The sequence below is a fragment of the Salvelinus fontinalis genome, chromosome 40, assembly GCF_029448725.1.
Source record: "Salvelinus fontinalis isolate EN_2023a chromosome 40, ASM2944872v1, whole genome shotgun sequence".
NCBI classification, from domain to species: Eukaryota; Metazoa; Chordata; class Actinopteri; order Salmoniformes; family Salmonidae; genus Salvelinus; species Salvelinus fontinalis.
In genome coordinates this window covers 19,952,872-19,972,634 of record NC_074704.1, presented here as the reverse complement: position 1 = coordinate 19,972,634, position 19,763 = coordinate 19,952,872, and the positions used below count along the sequence as shown (strand labels likewise).

Sequence of the window (19,763 nt, the reverse complement as noted above, 5' to 3'; positions counted from 1 at the left end):
CCCACCCTTGTCTCACAGAGAAACCCTCGCCTTGCGCGCACCTTCCATCCCTCCAACCACTTTCCAGCTCTCCAGTCCATCATGAATAAACATTAATTTTAATAGTACATGGTACCTTTCAGTCTACTGTGGGGTTCAGTTGGGGAATATTGACAGGTGGTCCGTAAATCCCAACTAATCCGGGAAAAGGGACTTTTGCGTCTTTCTTGTCTTTGGGAAGAGCATGGCTCGCGCCAGGATATATCGGGAGTCATTGCTGGTGATTTTATTGCAAATCGTCCTTTTTTGCTCTGCTCAGGTAAGTCACAAAGTACGGTTATTTTCTTCTCAAGTGGTTTGTATGACAGGCATGTATGACTGCTTTTCTTCATATTATATTGCCATGTGTTATTGGGATGGAATTTCCCATGGATGGGAAAGGCTGGGATGCTCAGACTCCCAAATAATTTGAAACACCTTCTATGCATTTACAGATTCGTTGAACCATATAGTTTACATATACATTAGACCTACCATAATATACCTATTTATTAGTGGACTATTTCTTTATTTTGTAAATAGCTGCATGATTTAGAGGTGTGTGTAGGACTAATAACTACCTATGCTGACATATGGAACAAATAGGTTGGAATCTCAACAAAAATATTCTCAACATATGCAATTACTTAAAGAGCGGTCCCTTGTATAGTGGATAAAGGCTTGTGGTTTTCTTTTCTTGACCTTTCTTCCCACAAAATGACTGATTGCACACAATGGATCTTTTTGTGTGAGGTGACCAACGGACCGCCAACAGCCATGAGTTGGAGCTACATTTCATTTGGTGTATTTATGTTTTGTGTATTTATCCACAGAGGGGCCCGGTCGGTCTCAGAGGCCCCGCAGGACCCCCTGGAATAGCAGGAGTGCCTGGAGTTGATGGCATTGATGTGAGATATCTTCATATTTTATTGTTTATATGTCATTTCAGGCTTTACACTCATCTTTTGTACAGCACCTCACCTGGTACAGACCAACATTAATTGTGTTATTCTATCATTTTCAACCTAATGTGGATTTTTACATGGTTATTAAATAAAAATTCCTTTTTCTATTTCATTTCAGGGAGACAGAGGGGACGATAACTTCATAGAAGGCGGCCCTGTGAGTGGACTATCATTTCCTTTGCCATAACCTACCAATAAATGGTTGATACATTTTAGCATAGTATTGAAATTGTCACTCTGTTCCCAGGGCCCTGATGGGGAAGACGGCAAACCAGGAACTCCCGGAACACCCGGCCTACCAGGGGCAGACGTAAGTTACACAGAATACACACATTTACAACCAGTTTATCATTCATACTCCCTAAGCAGATAAGCTTAGTGCAAAATCAGATAACAGACTTCATTGAGTCTATTGAACATCTGTAACTTCTGAAGCTCAAGGGGCTGTGGTTATAGTGCTGTGTCAGTCGTTTATATTGGCTCCTGCGCAAAAGGTTTGGAGGAGGGGGGTCAGTGGGATACATCAACCTGGGTATTTAGAGAAGAGAAGAGGAGAACGCTTCAAATAGCTTCCTGACTGAAACAGAGAAACAGAGGTCCTTTTGTGTGAGTCGGGGGGTGCAGGGGATTCGGCCGCCCAGTGATGGCTGACAGGAAAGAACTGTATGCTGGGAAAGGTGGAACAGAAGGGCCACAATGTGTGTGCTGTCCGTTTGGGCGATAATGCTGAATACAGTGTCTGGCAGAGTAGGTAGTGTCCAGGTGTGTTGAGGTATGCACTAGTTTTGGCCGGGTAGCTCTCTATTCTCTTTTGTTTAGTGAATAGTGATCATATTTTTAGGAATAGCAAATACCTTGATAACACTGACTTCAAGTAGTGAACTATAATACATGTTTTCTGTTCCTGATTTGAATGATTCCTAATTTCTGTTGTTTGTTGCCTGCCAAAGCTATTGACTAGTTAGAGAGTGGTAGTAGTTCCTTGATCTTGAGAGGATAGTTCAGAGCGTCTTCTCTTTTCAATCCATTGATTCAAGCTTTGCGGAGGACTAGTTAGCTTAGTTAAGTGACCTCCTATGGTTTATGTAGCTGGTGGAAGAGGAGGGGCTAAACAGTGTGACAGAAGACACACCCAACTTTAGTCTTATAATTGCTAAATTACTGTACAGGAAACACGTCATCCATGAAATGTCAATGATGAAATTTACTTTTATGTAGACTAAATATGCAATGGTTTAGTTAGTACATTGTTTAGTTAGAGCATTGATCACATACTGTGTAATATATTATCTTCAAGATACAAACACAGAATATAAGAGTAGTCTCAATTGAGATGCCTTCCATAATTTGGATTACAAGCCTTCCTTTGTGTTTATCAAACGCAAATTTTATTATGGAAATCAGATTTACAGTAATATTGCCTTGAAGTAAGGCAACCCTGCTACTGATGGTGATCTCAGAGAGTACTGTGTCAGCAACTCTATAGTTCTATTTGAAATCAATTTATTTCAGGAATTGAGGAATGGATGGATTGTTTCTAATGAATATTTTCACAATCATGTCCTGTTATAATTTCCCAGGAGTCCCATTGAATACTTGTAAAGAACAAAATATAAAATATCACACTAAGAATGGGTAACGAGCATGAAATTACTTCTTTCACTGGAGGGTATAAGACACGTATTGATGTTTTATATAGTTTACTCATGGACATTCATATTTCTGTGTGGTTGATATGAGCTTTGTTTTCTCTATAGGGTCTCACTGGACCAGTTGGAGATCTCGGCCCAGATGGGCCTCCTGGACCAAAAGTACGTTTTCTTTATTTGAAATCAAATGTATCCATCACCTTCCTATCTGTCTAATATCTATATTGTTGAAATATAATGCATATACACTCTCAGTACTCAGTGTGTGGAGGCTGGTCAGAAGAGTATGAATGAGAAAATATCAGTATGCTCCAAAGCAATGAAAGGTTGAGATTATTTCGCTGCCATGTTATTGTCATCACCAACCATCTTGTGTGCTTCTCTATCAGGGTGAATCCGGAGAGGCTGGGGAAGTCGGAGAGATTGTAAGTAAGCATGGTTAACTAAATGTGTTAACAGAATTAATGTATAATAGGGATGTAATAGGGATATTGTTCATTATGACATACAGTTGAAGTCGGAAGTTTACATACACCTTAGCCAAATACATTTAAACTCAGTTTTTCACAATTCCTGACATTTAATCCTCGTAAAAATTTGTTAGGATCACCACTTTATTTTAAGAATGTGAAATGTCAGAATAATAGTAGAGATAATTATTTATTTCAGCTTTTATTTCTTTCATCGCATTCCCAGTGGGTCAGAAGTTTACATACACTCGATTAGTATTTGGTAGCATTGCCTTTACATTTTTTAACTTGGGTCAAACATTTCAGGTAGCCTTCCACAAGCAATTTTTGGCCCATTCCTCCTGACAGAGCTGGTGTAACTGAGTCAGGTTTGTAGGCCTCCTTGCTCGCACACAATTTTTCAGTTCTGCCCACAAATTTTCAATGGGATTGAGGTCAGGGCTTTGTGATGGCCACTCCAATACCTTGACTTTGTTGTCCTTAAGCCATTTTGCCACAACTTTGGAAGTATGTGTCGTGTCTTTGGCTATGCCGGATTAAGTGATATGAATACATTTGGAAAAGGAAAATGCAATAAATATTTACTCTGAGCTGCGTTTCAATAGTTTGGTTGTAGATGGAAGGCCGTGTTGCCCAACAGAGATCTTCCTTGTCCTTTGAAGAGTGTCTCTAGTGGTAAACTGCATACGTTGTAGTATCGTCGTTGTGTGGTAGACTGGATACGTCATCCATCCTTTCCTAGCCCACGTTTACAGCGGCCGCTGCTAACTCAACAGCTAGTAGTTATCACTTCTGGAGTGAATAAAAGTTCAAAGTTCATACCAAGTTGCCATACTTTTAGCTCATGCTATATTCTGGCTGGTATAGTCTAAATTCATCCTTTCGGCGTGTTGATTGTCATCTTCACGTTGAAATTCGATGCTAATTTCATTAGGTTATTATCTGAGCCCTTTCAACGTGGGGGACCGTCATCCTCTCGTCCTCGGAACACAAAGTTACATTTTCATCAAGGGCTTTATATAGGAGGAGAGAGAAGGGTGTGTTTCATAGATTATAACCAATGTCTCTTCACATGGGCGGGGCCACTGAGTGAGCAGAGCTTTAACCTTATGAAAACCCAATTCTCTCATTTAGAAGCTAAAATTACATTTAATCTTTTCACAAATAGTTTCATATTTAAACATTTAAATTGCACAACAATTCCATGTGAATCTGATAACTATAATATGTAGACTGTCACGATCGTGTGGAGGAGAGACGGACCAAAACGCAGCATGTGGAAAATAAGCCATCTTCTTTTATTATAGAAGAAGGCAAAATGAAACAAAACACTTACAAACTATCAAAACAACAAACGACCGTGAAGCTATAAACGTAGTGCACACACACAGGCTACAAACGTTCAACATAGACAATTCCCCACAACAAACTAAAGCCTATGGCTACCCTAAATATGGCTCCCAATCAGAGACAACAGAAACCAGCTGTCTCTAATTGGGAACCCATTCAGGCAACCATAGACTTTCCTAGAAAACTACACACAACATAGACACTGCTAGACAACTATACTAAACATAAACCCAACTACTCTAAATAAACCCCCTAAACCTTACAATCACCCTGGACACTACAAAACCCACATAAATACCCATGTCACACCCTGACCTAACTAAAATAATAAAGAAAACAAAGAATACTAAGGCCAGGGCGTGACATAGACTTTCCAATATACAGTTTATGTCATCCTATCATTAGGTATTTATGGGGGAGGTCATAAACTTCACCCACAGGCCAACGTCATGACATATGCTTGGGGTCATTGTCCATTTGGAAGACCCATTTGCGACCAAGCTTTAACTTCCTGACTGATGTCTTGAGATGTTGCTTCAATATATCCACCTCATTTTTATTTCTCATGATGCCATCTATTTTGTGAAGCGCATCAGTCCCTCCTGCAGTAAAGCACCCCCACAACATGATGTTGCCACCCCCGTGCTTCACGGTTGGGATGGTGTTCTTTGGCTTGCAAGCTTCCCCCTTTTTCCTCCAAACATAACGATGGTCATTATGGCCAAACAGTTCTATTTTTGTTTCATCAGACCAGGGGACATTTCTCCAAAAAGTACAATCTTTGTCCCCATGTGCAGTTGCAAACCGTAGTCAGGCTTTTTTATGGCAGTTTTGGAGCGGTGGCTTCTTCCTTGCTGAGCGGCCTTTCAGGTTATGTCGATATAGGACTTGTTATAGGTCTACAATTTTTTTCTGAGGTCTTGGCTGATTTATTTTGATTTTCCCATGATGTCAAGCAAACAGGCACAGAGTTTGAAGGTAGGCCTTGAAATACATCCACAGGTACACCTCCAATTGACACAAATGATGTCAATTAGCCTATCAGAAGCTTCTAAAGCCATGACATAATTTTCTGGAATTTTCCAAGCTGTTTAAAGGCACAGTCAACTTAGTGTATGTAAACTTCTGACCCACTGGAATTGTGATACAGTGAATTATAAGTGAAATAATCTGTCTGTAAACAACTGTTGGAAAAATTACTTATGTCATGCACCAAGTAGATGTCCTAACCGACTTGCCAAAACTATAGTTTGTTAACAAGACATTTATGGAGTGGTTGATAAACGAGTTTTAATGACTCCAACCTAAGTATATGTAAACTTCCGACTTCAACTGTAGCCTATATGGTAATCATGCAGAAATGACCAAACATAATCTGGAAAGGGATCGACCTCACTTCTTTCAGTGGATTATTATTCTACCATAAGGATGGGACCATCCCCTCTAAGGACTTGTTTTACCCATCCACTGAAATGACTGGACATCTGGAAAAAGGCTACTCCCTCTCAAGGACCATATAACGATAGGACACACCCATAAAATCGTCTAATGCTGCATTCATAACCAAGTGGGAAGGTGGTAATTACCAGTTGTGGATTTAGAAATACGAGTTGGGTGCATTCACATTTTGGGAAATACTATCAAACATGGAGATCATTAGAAGGCTTGTGATTGTTTAGCAAATTTTTGCCCATAAAAAGTATATCTTGAGCTGCTTTCACTTTCTAAATCAAAAGGAAGATGAACAGAATACATTTTCTATCAACAATGTGTATTTTTTTCTTACCATAAACAACAACTGCTGAAGATGCCGCAATGCTTGCTGTCTTGTTTGTTGACAAATGACACCAGAGAGGTGCAAGTGAAAACCTCGGAGCACGGGGATAATAGATGAGTTTCCCACTAGTAATTACCAGTGGACTTTAAACAGTTGTATGCTGATATTTGCAAAATTATGAGATGTTCTGAACTCAGCATAACACACCTTTATAAGAATTGTACACACACACCCATTAGTTGAAATCATATATGAAATGAATACGCCCACCTAGGGTATGACAATTATAAGGGTATGACATACTATAAGGACTGATTTATTGAAATGGCATTGTTTAAAATTGTGCCTTTTATTACTGTACCCTTGTTACTGCATTGATTAACTTGTTTATACAGACAAATGCATTTTTACCTCAGTTTTACACCTTCAAGCCTCTCCATGAATTCTCTCTTGTCTCCCACAGGGCGAGGGACCTGATGGGCCTGATGTGAGTGCTTTACTATTGGTCCCACACCTGAATAAGGAAGAATGTATGTAAATACAAGAGAATACAGTACATTAGTACTGTGTCATGTCCATTTTGTTTTGCTGACAGGGAGCAGCTGGTGCACAAGGGTTGGTGGGCGAGCTTGGCAAAGTCGGAACCCCAGTGAGTACTGACTGCTTTTTTAACATTTAGAAAATGATGGCTAGATACACAGGGCTTCCAACTTTTTCAATATCTTATTATATTGCAGTCAATACTTCTAACTTGTTAAATTATTGCGTTAATTTACTTGTAAAACGTATTATTATTATTTCTAGGGATCACAGGGCAGGAGGGGGCCAGTGGGGCCTACCGGACCTGCAGGGCCCAGGGTAAATATAGTTCTTTTCATGATCATTTAGTTCCATATTAGTGTTGTCATCCTTAGTACAGTTGAAAACCCACAAGAGTCCCATGTGATGTAATAGCTGCATAGTTCTGTGTGCCATGAAAAGTATCAAAGGGGAGACAGCCCATTTACAGCATCCTGTAACTTTTTTAAGAGCACTGCAACAACCAACCTGTATGACAACCAGCCCCAGTTTCGCCGACAATAACTTCAAAGACAGAAATGTCATTAATTGTGTTTTTCTCTTTTTCTCCCCAGGGTCTTCCTGGCGTGTATAAGGGGGAAGACCTGGTAAGGCGTTCACAAGTTTCCTTTAAGGGCACCACAGCTATGCACGTGTACCCTGATGCTGACGATGGGGAACTTTTCAGCGGAGCCCCCCTGTGGCAGGGCTCTTAGATGACCTCAAATAGGCTTTACTTGTGTTTTTCAGTGTCCCAATTCCTGTCCTTCTGGTCTTAACGGATATTCTGGCCTCCCAGGCATGAAGGTGACTATATAACAAATACTTATACTATACTACGGTTGGTCGTTGATACTAATATACTATAGATGTTGATGCTGTATCTTGTCAGTGAAACTAGCTTGCATATAGCTGTAACATTATATGGTTTCTCTTTAGGGCCACAAAGGGGTAAAAGGAGAGTCTGGTGAGCCTGGAAAGCAAGGACACAAGGTAACCTCTCCCCGTTTTTATCCAGATAGAATGTCAACAAAAACAATAAGGTCAATAATAATGGTTGTGATATTTGTTTGATGTTTTCTACAGGGAGAAGAAGGAGACCAGGCAGGAGAGGGCGAGATGGGAGCTCAAGGACTACCAGTAAAATATTTGAATATTTCTCTCACAAATCTGTATCAATATGAATGTGCCATTCACAATGTGGCTATGAGACATGTATTTTTTTAAATTGAAAATGACTTCTTCCTCTCTCTCTTTTTCTCTATATCTCTCACTCTCACACTATTCTCTCTCTGCTGAGTGATTTTAGGGCCAAGGGGGAACCAGGGGAATAACAGGCATGATGGGCCTCAAAGGTGACAGGGTAAGGGTCATGAAGTCACACGTTGCTTGACATCATAGGATGAATGCCCAAGATGAGCTATGTACTGTATGTTACTGCCATCCTCAGCGGGTGCAATATTGCTGTAAAAATGACTTCAGCTTGGCCTGTTTCAGCACTGCCAAACCTCAACATCCCACAACTTATGTTTGAGCACACTAGTAAATGCATAAAAAAAACGTATATTTGACATCTGAAATGTGTTTGATAACAGGGACCACGTGGAACGTTTGGAGATCTCGGTCCCCAGGGAATTCAGGGTGGCTCAGTAAGTGCCTGTCTTATTTTTAACACCGTGACGTTCACCTCCTTTTCATCATGACCTCTTTGCCACCACTCACATTACAGTAACATCTCAACTTATTTTCTTAGCATGAGCTTAGCATGAGCTTACTATTTTGGTTTAAAAAATGTGTTTTTCTTTTTTAGGGTGACGTAGGCCAAAGAGGATTAGTGGGCGAGACTGGACCAAACGGTGGTCAAGTAAGTACTAAAACATCACACCATCATACAAATATATTATCACTGTTATATCATCATTATTATTATTACTGTTATATTATCACTGCAGAACAACAGAGCACATGGTCATTCACTTTCAAAAGCAAAAACCTGCCGCCAATTCATACAGGTGCACTCTATCTATCAAATAATGTACAGTATAAAGACTTTTACTCACTGTGTGTTGTTTTGCAGGGGGCCCGAGGGCCACAAGGAATAAGGGGCCTTCCAGGGGGCAAAGGGGAGCCTGTAAGTATTGTACACACCACAGCCTTACTAAATCTGATTTATTATCGACTAACATCTCATCTATGACATCTATGGCATTACACACAGCATGAGCTTATGTTCATGGACTCCATACAGCTGACTCAATACACATGCCATGAAGCTAATCTTCTTTTTTTAACGCTCAACTTCCCTGTTCTTTCTCCCATGGACAGGGTCTAGCTGGGCCCGATGGACGTGAAGGAATTCCCGGATTGCCAGCATCTAAGGTACAGCTCAAACTGCTGTTCAAAGACATAAGATAAAAGAGGATGTACATACAGGAAATAAGTAAGATTGACATGCTGTTGTTTTTTTTCCTATAATTTTAAGGGTATTACTGGGAAAGTTGGCAGTCCAGGTGATACTGGGCTCCAAGGACTCCCTGTAAGTGTGACCTCTGACCCCTAGCATCTCTGATTCATCATATCATTCTAGATTTGTATTTGTTCGGGTTTGTTTGGTTGTTCATTTGTTTTGATGTTATTCTCGCCATAGGGTTTGCCAGGCGCTTATGGTCCAAAAGGACAAAGTGGCGAGATGGTAGGGGAATATTTTAAATGTATGAATAAAACCAGTTATTGACCATACAGTATATGAATCTCTATTGTAGAGAATCTTATGTTTTCCTCTCTTTGTTACTAGGGTAACTCTGGCGACCCCGGTTCTGTAGGACTAATGGGGTCTCCTGGGAAATCAGTAAGTCAAGAGAAAGTCTAATGATGAATATTAAATCACATGAATTGACAGTGATGAAACAAAATACTTTGACACAGTATACGTAAATCCCTTTCATACTTGCACCAGTAGCATGAGAGATCTCATGATGACTTGCTTTGTTTACAGGGGGAACGTGGCGAGCAGGGAGAAGTAGGACCTGTCGGAGCAAGAGGTGGACCAGTGAGTATGTTCTATAGTATATGTGATTCACTGTGAGAAAGCCATAAAACACTATCAAGTTCGATTACTCTTTTCAAGGTCTCGTATGAACTTCAGCAGTTTGAATAAATCATTTGGAGCTGTGTGATTTAGCGACCCTTTTAGGGCTAGGGAATTAGGGATAAAGGTGTGAGCTAAATAACTGAACAATAGAATTAACAAGATCGGCACAAAGCCTTTGAACTCTATTGCCACGCACAACCTTTGCTCTATTGTACTATAAGCATTGTTCAACAAGCTCAGAACTTCATGTGATTCATTTGGGAAGGTCTTGGACCACTAGCCACAATTTCTGCTCTATAACTCCCTACTATTCTTCTCTTATTTCGCTGTAGGGTGAAAGAGGAGTGCGTGGCCCAGACGGACCTGCAGGGGCACCAGGACCCAGGGTAAGTCAACAGCCCAACAGACCAATATAACTGACATACTCATAGCCCCAAAACAAGGCCATTATATGTATCATGAACCACAATGGATAAAGCCTTTGACAATTTGTCACAAACATCCATACAATTACCACGGTATGAACCATGATTATCAAACTGACCAATGAACTTGAAACATACAAATGAACTAGGCTAAGATGCTGGTGAAATCTGTAACCTGGGTAGAAAACAGGTGGAAGAATAGAGGGAGTTGAGCATCTTCTGCACAAGAATGATGGGAAAAGCCATGGGAAGTGATGACCAAGTGACCAAGCACAGAACCCCGTGGTGCTCCAGTCATCAAACTTTGTTGTGAGAAAATACAAGGATTGGTAAGGTAAGATGCAGACAAGGAAATATCGGAGTGAAGCCAGTTCAATTCCGAATACAGAACAGGATTTTGTGGTTTGCAATGTGATGGATTATGATGATACTGTGGTGGGGAAAGAAGAGGAAGACAAGAACAAGATGAAGATGGTGTGAAAGAGGAGGAAGAAGAAAACAAAGAGTATGAAATAAATCACCTTTTTTGGATCATGTGCTGTGTGGCGAGAACAAAGTCGATGCTGGTCTCTCAACATTTACTAGGGTGGCCATTAAAAGGATGTTGATGTAATTGGATATTTAATTATTTATGCTTACTTTCCTCATATGTTATTTTCATTACACTGTCTTTCCTGCCCTACCTTTCTTGGAACTAGGACACCGCAGAGTGCAAATAACACAAGCCGCACCCATCCATACCAACAATCTTTTGCTATTTATATATGACATAACATCAGTGTAAACAATGCACTAAGTGTACAAAACCTTAGAAACACCTTCTCTTTCCATGACATAGGCTGACCAGGTGAATCCAGGTGAACGCTATGATCCTATGATGTCACTTGTTAAATCAACTTCAATCAGTGTAGATGAAGGGGAAGAGACAGGTTAAAGAAGGATTTTTAAGCCTTGAGACACTTGAGACATGGATTGTGTATGTGTGCCATTCAGAGGGTGATGGGCAAGACAAGACTTAAGTGCCTTTGACCAGGGTATGGTAGTAGGTGCCAGGCGCACCAGTGTGAGTTTTTCACGCTCAACAGTTTCCCGTGTGTATCAAGAATGGTTCACCATCCAAAGGACATCCAGCCAACTTGACACAACTGTGGGAAGCATTGGAGTCAACATGGGCCAGCATCCCTGTGGAACGCTTTCGACACCTTGTAGAGTCCATGCCCTAGATTTATTGAGGCTGTTCTGAAAGCAAAACAGGGGGTGCAACTCAATATTAGGAAGGTGTTCTTAATGTTTTGTACACTAAGTGTGTATCGCTAATATCTGCTATCATTCCATACATATACCATTTAACATGGGCATAGTTACCATAGTAACCATTCAGATCAACCAAGCTGACTGCCAGTGCCTAAGAGCAAACCCACTCCAAGGAATTGGAGCCATATGCTCTCTCATATTGAGAGTGGCACCCATTTATAAGCCTCCAGACTGCAGTAATACTGTAATCCACCGATGAGGGTGCATGAATGGAGTCTTGTTAAACTGGTCAATGGGCCCATGGGTATTTCTTCAGAGAGGAGGATTCAGGCCAGGAAAATAGGCTGAAAAAGCCTGAAAGAACCCTCTGTTTCCCAGGAATTCCTTAAACCAGTCGGCCGAGAGTATGCCTTAATCAGTACCCACACTTCAAAAAAGGTCTCGTGGAGTGTGACCCCAATACCTTTTCCAGCTCACCCGTTTTAGACACATTTCTTTTTCCAGCAAACATTTTTTTGGGGGGTGCAAATGTAGTCAGCTGAAGGCGAGGGGGGAGGTTGGAGTGTTGCACAGGCAATCCACTGTGTTAGAGTTTTGGAAGTGTGTGTGTATATATATATATATATTTATTTATTTACAGGGAGGTAAAGGGGATCTCGGGCTTCTTGGTTTGCCTGGCCCTGCCGGCCTGGTTGGACAGAATGGAGACAGGGTAAGGAATAGAAAAGGTACCGCAAAAGCAGAAGCAGAAATTCATGTGTAAAAGCAAAATATAATTTTCCTATTCCTATTCCTATCTCTCCAGGGTGCAATCGGTTTGACCGGTGCTCAAGGAGAACAAGTAAGTTCTATCAATACCATCTCAACCGACCGAAGAGTACATTCTTACATAAGGGAGGTGACCATATTCTATGTAGCCATCAAATGATGGAAGAAGATGAATGGAGTGAATTCAGATGAGTAGCATCAAGCACAAGGGGCTACCAGAAGAGTACAGAAGGCCCCACCAAGGCCTACTTGGGATGGATACGTGTTAACGATCCTGTAAGACATGTGTTTTCTCTAACAAAGACATTTTACTCGTTGATTTAGGGAGAAGCAGGTTCAGAGGGCACAGCGGGAGACAGAGGGGACTTTGTGAGTAAATAAAGAAAAAAACGTTTCTGTGGCCAACATTTGTTTGAAAGTGAAAGAGTACTGATTCTGTTTTACTATAGGGTGACGAAGGGGAGCCAGGAGAGAAAGGATCGGTGAGTCCAGTTTATAGCATCGCTTACTGCTACAGCTCTCTGTTGACATGGACTAGGCCAATTATGTCCAGTACACATAATGTGATACCTGTTTGTCCCAAAATCATGGAGGACTCATCATGATTAGATGCCACAGCTTCATAGAGCTGTCTAGAGCTGATGCCATAGAGCGGATGCCACAGCTTCATAGAGGTCACGTACACGTGAGCATCATCATTTCTCATTACTGAATCACTTCACAGTGTTTGTGCCATGCCAAAAGAAAGCCTTGCACACTGTAGGACTACATGCCTGAAACACATGATCCTAGACCTAGACGGACAGCATTGTCTATCCTCCCAATGGTGCAGTCTGTGTAATCCAATTTTACCTTTTGTTTTGAATGAATGCTGAATGCCATTGTGTCGCGCTCTGTCGCTGTTTTCAGACGGGCAGACCAGGAGAGACTGGAAACAAAGGGCCGGAAGGCGGCCGGGGCATACCAGGCCCAGAGGGCAAGCCGGGCCAACCTGGACCACGTGGCATGCAGGGAGACAGAGGGGTACCAGGACTGACAGGGACACAGGGGCCAGCGGTAGGCACTTTAACAATTAACCAGATCTGAGGGCCTGAAACAGAGCAGGAGTCAAAAAGAGCTGTTTCTTAGCACTGCACTCATATAGAGTAGACTGGAGGAGACAGCAGAATTCACATGATGACTTTGCCCTGTGTTAAAGACATGCTCCCCAACTTTGGCGTCTACTAAGTCTTTTTTAAACCTCCCGTTTTGGGCTGTATGTGTCAATGTGTAGTTCATACATGCGTAATCTATGAGAATGACGGTCTTACCTCAATTAGTCACGAAATTCCTCGTTTTGAAAGCGACTGGTTTTCTGGAAGCTATGCTGCTCCATTTTCCCTACATATTCCCCCATGTGGGCCAGCCCCCTAGCAATTTGAGTTCTAGCCAATGAGCTTCAGCCCCGCGCCATTTGAGTGACAGCTAGCAAGAGGCACACACAGCAGAGCGAGAGAGAGATCAATGACGTGTTGCACTTATCTGCACACGTAACATGGTAGGCCATTTTCGTGGACCACTTTTGACTCATGAGCGCTACATTCAGAACTACTGGCTAAAGAGTTTGCAAAAGTACCAGAGAATCTCTTTAAGTATGTCCCTGGGCTAAGACATTTCACGAAAAAAAGCCTGTGTAGCTAGCTATGAATAGCATTAGATACCGGTTAACACCACAATTCTCTCAACAACCACCTGTTTTCCCAGGGGAAAAAACCAAGCGATACACACATCACACAAGTTTGCATGAGGGTAATGCAAGGTAAGTCAAGATCATTTTCATATCAAACTTATCCATTTGATATTGACCATTACTGAACCCATCACATCTGATAAGGCAGGTCCATAGGTTTCATTGAATTGACCCCCTCCATCCTTTTCCCTTCCTGTGCCATAGAGCAGCTAGCCCAGCTAGCAGCCAGCCTGAGGAGGCCTGAGACAGGCATCTCTGGACTGCCAGGTCCTCCTGGCCCCCCTGGTCCAGCAGGCCCCTCCGGAGTGAACGGCTACCCAGGACTGGACGGGACCAGAGGACTGCCAGGTCTCAAAGGACCTCCAGGACTACTGGGTCGCAAAGGGCCCAAAGGTGAGTCTCTAAAGATGGTGGAAATATATCCGAAATGTAATATTATGGCCTAGTTTGTTAAGACAATGACAAGTTGGCTGAAGCAGGCTGGTAGCAGTAGTGTCATGATCCCCATTTGAATAATTAGAATTGTTTGTCATCACAAGTGAAGTTCACTACAACCATCCTGCATCCCTAAACGTCACTTGAATTGATGATCATGTATATGTTCTGCGTAGGTGACACGGGCGACAGAGGAGACAGAGGACCCACAGCGAGAGGGGTTAAAGGAGCACCTGGAGCACCCGGTCTGCCAGGTAGAGATACCAGTCACAAGAGTATTGTAAGGCTACACGCCCACACCATAATAATGAAGGCTATAGCCATAACCACTGTGCTAACTCAATATGCGCCAAGTCTCTATATGCCCAGCTATAACATGTCTAGCTAGCTTTTTAGCAGTTCCACATTCATGTACAAGTCTCAACCGACCACTCTATCCACAGGTGATCACGGTAGAGCCGCCTATGGCACAGACGGCCGCGACGGCGAGAGAGGGCCACGCGGCGTTCCCGGTATTCCCGGCGTTCCAGGGTCTCCTGGTCGTCCTGGCCTCAACGGCTACTGCGAGTCGTCACAGTGCATCCTTCCTATGGTGGCGTCACCGATATCGGCAAAAGATTCCGGCATGAAGGGGCCAAATGAGGAATAAGATGTGAGTCGGAAACCCAACGGGTCCCTGAACTGAGGGGCCACAGGGACCAAACTATTAAGAGACTAATGGAGGAACTTACTAACACGCCACGGAAGATCAGGGTTGAGGTCAATTCCATTTAAATTCAGTCAATTCAGGAAGTAAACTGAAATTGAAATGTTTCTCATTGAAAAGCAGGAAATTGGAATAGAATTGGAATTTCCGTTAACTTCCTGATTTGAATGAATTCAAATTGAAATGAGATGAAAATGTACCCCCAACCCTGTGGAAGAAACATGACTTTGTTTGATGTGTTTTGACTGTTTGTTTGTATTTTGTTTTATTGTTTTGTTACACCCCTCTAAAATGCATTTCAGTATTCCTTAGCTGTTGGAACACCCCTATCCCTCTGACAAAGTTTAGCAACGTTTTTTTTTTTACCTCAGCTCTAGCTTTTGCCATCTTTGTACTGTAAAATAAAAAGAGCATTACATTTTTGGGGCAAACTAATTGTGATATTATTGGGTACTGTAGGCTTTGTTTTTTGTTAAATATGAACCAAGTTAAAACCCCAACAGACCAGACTAACTGTGCTTTAAGCGACAATGTGCCAACCATTTTTAATTCACTGAATTCTGTATGTTTATGTATTAGTGTCAATACCGAGCTTTCATACAAATTACCGGTATACTGTTGGTTCAATGACTTTCATTTGTTTGCGAGTATCTTTGTTGCATATACACTCACCAACCCCTATGCTTTATCGTCTTCCTGACGTATGATTTTCTTTGTCATGATGACTGTTTTTGTGATGAGAGAACTAGGAGGGCAGTGTTGTTTGAAGACATATGTAGAAATTGTATATGTCATTCTTATTTATTATAAAAGTCGGAGGAGGTCATCAAAGGTTGTACAAAAGAGAAAATAAACACATTTTGATAAAGTCTTGCATGTTTTGTATGAAAGACTACAATGAAAATCCAGCAACATGTTTTTCGGCTAATTTCACACATCTCCAGTGGGCCTTATAGAGACATTTTCTGAGGCATGCAGAGTTCTACAGACTCAAATCATTGAATGGCCTGTGGTATAAATATAGCCACAAGGGGACACTAGCAAGCTTGACTGTCACCATATCTAGGGTGTTACCAACAGCCATTTAAAAAACATCTCCATAAAAGTAATTGATTAATTTGCTGAAAATGCCATTTGTCTTTGTGCATTAGACTATAGTTATCCTATGCAGAAGAAGATTGTTATTAAGTATGCCCTGAGGGACATGTAACGAGGTTGGGGAGGGTTGAATCAATAAAGGACTGTCCTGTAATTGAGCCCACACTTCTCATTTAAACCCAAGGCACTTAAGTATACCTTAATTATGGCAAGTTATGTCACTAAATTAAGTAAACTTACATTATCAGTTTAAAGCTGTTTACCATGGGAAAACCTCTACCATGACTGCTCACAGCTTATTTTTGTAGTTAGTCATGTTTTTTGGAAATATTCTAGCATAACTCTTTCATCAGCTGAATTGGTTTCTCATGATCTTCTATGAAACAGTATGTAATCTGCCTCTTTCTCTGAAGTTCCAGTCAGCAGTCCCATAGACAGATCTGACTCTGTTAGTGCCAATGCTGGTACTACAGGCAGAACAAGCCCACTGGGAGACAATCCATTAAACCAAACAAGGCCAATGTAAAACAAGTAAGGCATTAAAGGCAATGGTAAGGCATTAGAGTACAATTTGATATTAAAGTGCATTAAACACCATTCAAAACCAAGTTCAGTGTATCATTTTAATGTACTCTTACAAGTTGGTGAACAGTTACAATTTGTTGCTCACAGTACTAAAACACACATCCATTGATAGTATAAATAGCCAACCTAATACACATTTTCAAATACATAAATCATCAAGTATCCAAGTATTAAGTTACGCACATCAAAATAAAAAGGCATACAAAATATCGCAGACGTTGAAGTCCAGTTTCAAAGCGAAAAACACAAATCACATTTCAGACATGGCAGTAATTAATCAACAAGATTTGATAAGAGAAAATAAAAAAATAAAAGGTCCCAGACTTTCAATAAACAAATATTGCAACAATTAAGCATTTCATATTAAAAATAGTTACTGAAAGGACAAGTGTGTAGACGTCCTGCACAAGACAAAGGCAACATTCTTTTGTTCCAAGTAAAAAAAGAAACACCTTTTCTAATGTAGTGGATGACAAACCCACTCGATTGCCTTTGTTCCATTTTAATTATAAGGCATTTCAAGTTTTAACCATGTGGAGGAAGGCATACATCTTTCTATTCAGTATCGAACTGAATCATAAAATTTAAAGGGATACCTAACTACTCATGTTAAATCATTACAGTACGTTTTAAAATATTTTTTTTAAGTAATAAGCACCCTTGCCAATTAAAACCTTGGGTTGTGTTCAACATGTATAACCCAACATCTGGATGTTCACAAAATTACTTCACTGGCTGTGCTCCTTTCCAATTCTAAGGGCACACATAGAGAACACTCACTCACTGTCACTTGTTCACTAACTAACCTCTTTTTTGACACTTGACATTTTTTAATTGATAAGGGAAAACTTGAATTATTTAAGAATGGATTTCCGATGGAAATACTTTAACACAATGGATTTACTAAGAAAAAACAAGCCTGCCAGGTAGATAAGATAAAGATATGAATGTATTGTATAGGGGCATTGTTGGCATGGACTATGAGTTAGTTGGCTTTACTACTGGATGCAGCAGTTGTTGCGGTGGCCGTTGGAGTCTTTGAAGCGCAGGCGCATCTTTGGACGATACTTCTCCAGGTAGAAAAGCTGCTTGCTGTTGAACGCTCCGCGACGCTTCCTGTTACGAGAGAAAATACATTGTCATCTCACGTCATCTAAATTACAGGCCAGTGATATTAATTCAAAACAGTGGGGTTTAGCCTCCATTTTAAGATGCTGCAGCTACAGTATATAGAGATCTACATGAAAGTGTATTTGCATCAGACTTACTGCCGGATGAACTGGACAGCATCTTCGTACTTCATCCCACATTCAATCAAAGCCAGGGCAACCATGACAGGTGCTCTAGGAGTATAACACACAAAAACCATTAGTAAATACTCAGAACAAAAGTTGACAAAGGCAGTTAGGGTACTATGGGACCTTTTAATACTGTGTATTATGGCTAATCGTTTTTTTGTCTTTTTTACCAAAGAACTAGCATCATCAATCTAACACAATTCTGAATATAAATACTTATTACGTGTTTAAAATCCTTGTTACATGATTATAAATGTTTCTATACTAAGAGGGGAAATAAGAACACTAGTTTACCTCCCCAGGCCAGCTACACAGTGGACAGCAATGCAGCAACCAGGCTCCTCCCTAAACTTCGTCTTTAGGAGGTTCAACCAATCGTCAACAATCTGGTTAGAAGGAGGAGCTCCATCATCAAACGCCCAATCCTATTGTTGGAGGAGGGAAATTAGTTCGTCTGCCCTCTTTCTCAGAAACCAAAACAAAGATGGTAGTAACATGGTAGTAAATAAGTTCTGCATTGGAGATGTAAACAGTGATGTTGAAGCTTACCAGAACCTGTATTCCCTCTTTCCCCACCAAGGTGGAATCATAGGTGGACTCACATACTCTCACAACGGTGGTCACGCCATACTTCTTCAGTTCCTGTAGAAGAATGTACTTTAATTTTCATATCATCTGCAACATATGCCATTTAACATTAAACATTTATATTTTCTAAACAGACCCTTTATACTATGGAAGAGGGACTACCTACGAGAATCCAGAACATTCATTACGTTTTATAACAAAATTAATTTCTGATATCATCACTGTGTTAATGATGTGAGGGCTCACCTCAATGAATTTATTCAAAGTGGCATTGGTTGGATTGTGGGTAATGAGGAACCTCATGTTTTTGTAGGTGATCTCCACAGGGGCAGGTCGGTTCATACGCGCCATGGTGACAGACGGAAAAACGAGATCTTCCACAAAACAATCTAACAAAAACACTTATTTAGAGGGAGAGGGAATATCAACAAAATGTCAAACTATATTCCCGCAATAAAAATACACCGTGACCAGTGGGCTAAAGAAGGCTATGGGGCGAAAGGAGGTCGGATTTGGCAGAAAAAAAGAGTATGGACAACCAAAACAAACCCCTTCTCCTTTGGGAAAACAAGACAGGTTCCCCCTTGATTCTGACCAGGCAGAAGCCAACGAGGGCAGTGTGCAGCAGGTAGAGTTACCCCATCCAGGCTCGTTTTGCTGGTAGGTTAGGAGGTGTCCTGATCCTGCCAACGTTTCAGATCCTCCTCCTGTGGGTCCAATGTGTTCGGAGAGGAGGTGAGTTCTGCTGTTCACTCGTCTGCATAGGCAGCTGCGTGCTGTGCCTGGCAGTAGTCCCCACTGCCCTTCAGAAACTCCATAAATGTGTGACCCAGAACACCACAGAACTGCTGCAAGAGACAAGACGGGGAGGAGAAGGGAGTAAGATATAAGGGCTCTAAACTCAAGGGGGAACTGGCTAAAACAATTGAAAAAGCGAAGGTTATGGAAACACATAATTGCTGCTTTTGTTCAGCCCAGATCTGGTCTAACCATAGGTCT

At 41.2% G+C, this 19,763-nt stretch overlaps 2 protein-coding genes across 2 annotated transcripts; one reads left to right on the top strand and one right to left on the bottom strand.

The window, feature by feature from the left end:
• The first annotated feature begins 20 nt into the window (after nt 1–20).
• Nucleotides 21–16,293, top strand: LOC129839307 (collagen alpha-1(IX) chain-like). The gene is made up of 32 exons (XM_055906630.1): nt 21–298; nt 852–926; nt 1,102–1,140; nt 1,231–1,293; nt 2,741–2,794; nt 3,022–3,057; nt 6,693–6,716; nt 6,825–6,878; nt 7,034–7,087; nt 7,363–7,395; nt 7,538–7,594; nt 7,727–7,780; nt 7,874–7,927; nt 8,097–8,150; nt 8,383–8,436; nt 8,598–8,651; nt 8,865–8,918; nt 9,113–9,166; nt 9,270–9,323; nt 9,435–9,479; nt 9,582–9,635; nt 9,783–9,836; nt 10,211–10,264; nt 12,198–12,269; nt 12,363–12,398; nt 12,650–12,694; nt 12,775–12,807; nt 13,235–13,381; nt 14,069–14,123; nt 14,259–14,447; nt 14,666–14,743; nt 14,933–16,293. Exons 1-32 carry the CDS (start codon nt 224–226, stop codon nt 15,136–15,138), a joined length of 2,064 nt encoding a protein of 687 aa, XP_055762605.1. The 5' UTR covers nt 21–223; the 3' UTR covers nt 15,139–16,293.
• Nucleotides 16,294–16,902: 609 nt separating this feature from the next.
• On the bottom strand, nt 16,903–19,125 carry LOC129839308 (protein tyrosine phosphatase type IVA 1). The gene is made up of 5 exons (XM_055906631.1): nt 19,011–19,125; nt 18,726–18,818; nt 18,471–18,601; nt 18,147–18,221; nt 16,903–17,994 (listed from the first exon to the last, which is right to left on the bottom strand). The coding sequence occupies exons 1-5, from the start codon at nt 19,113–19,115 to the stop codon at nt 17,877–17,879; spliced, it is 522 nt and encodes a 173-aa protein (XP_055762606.1). The 5' UTR covers nt 19,116–19,125; the 3' UTR covers nt 16,903–17,876.
• Nucleotides 19,126–19,763: the final 638 nt, after the last annotated feature.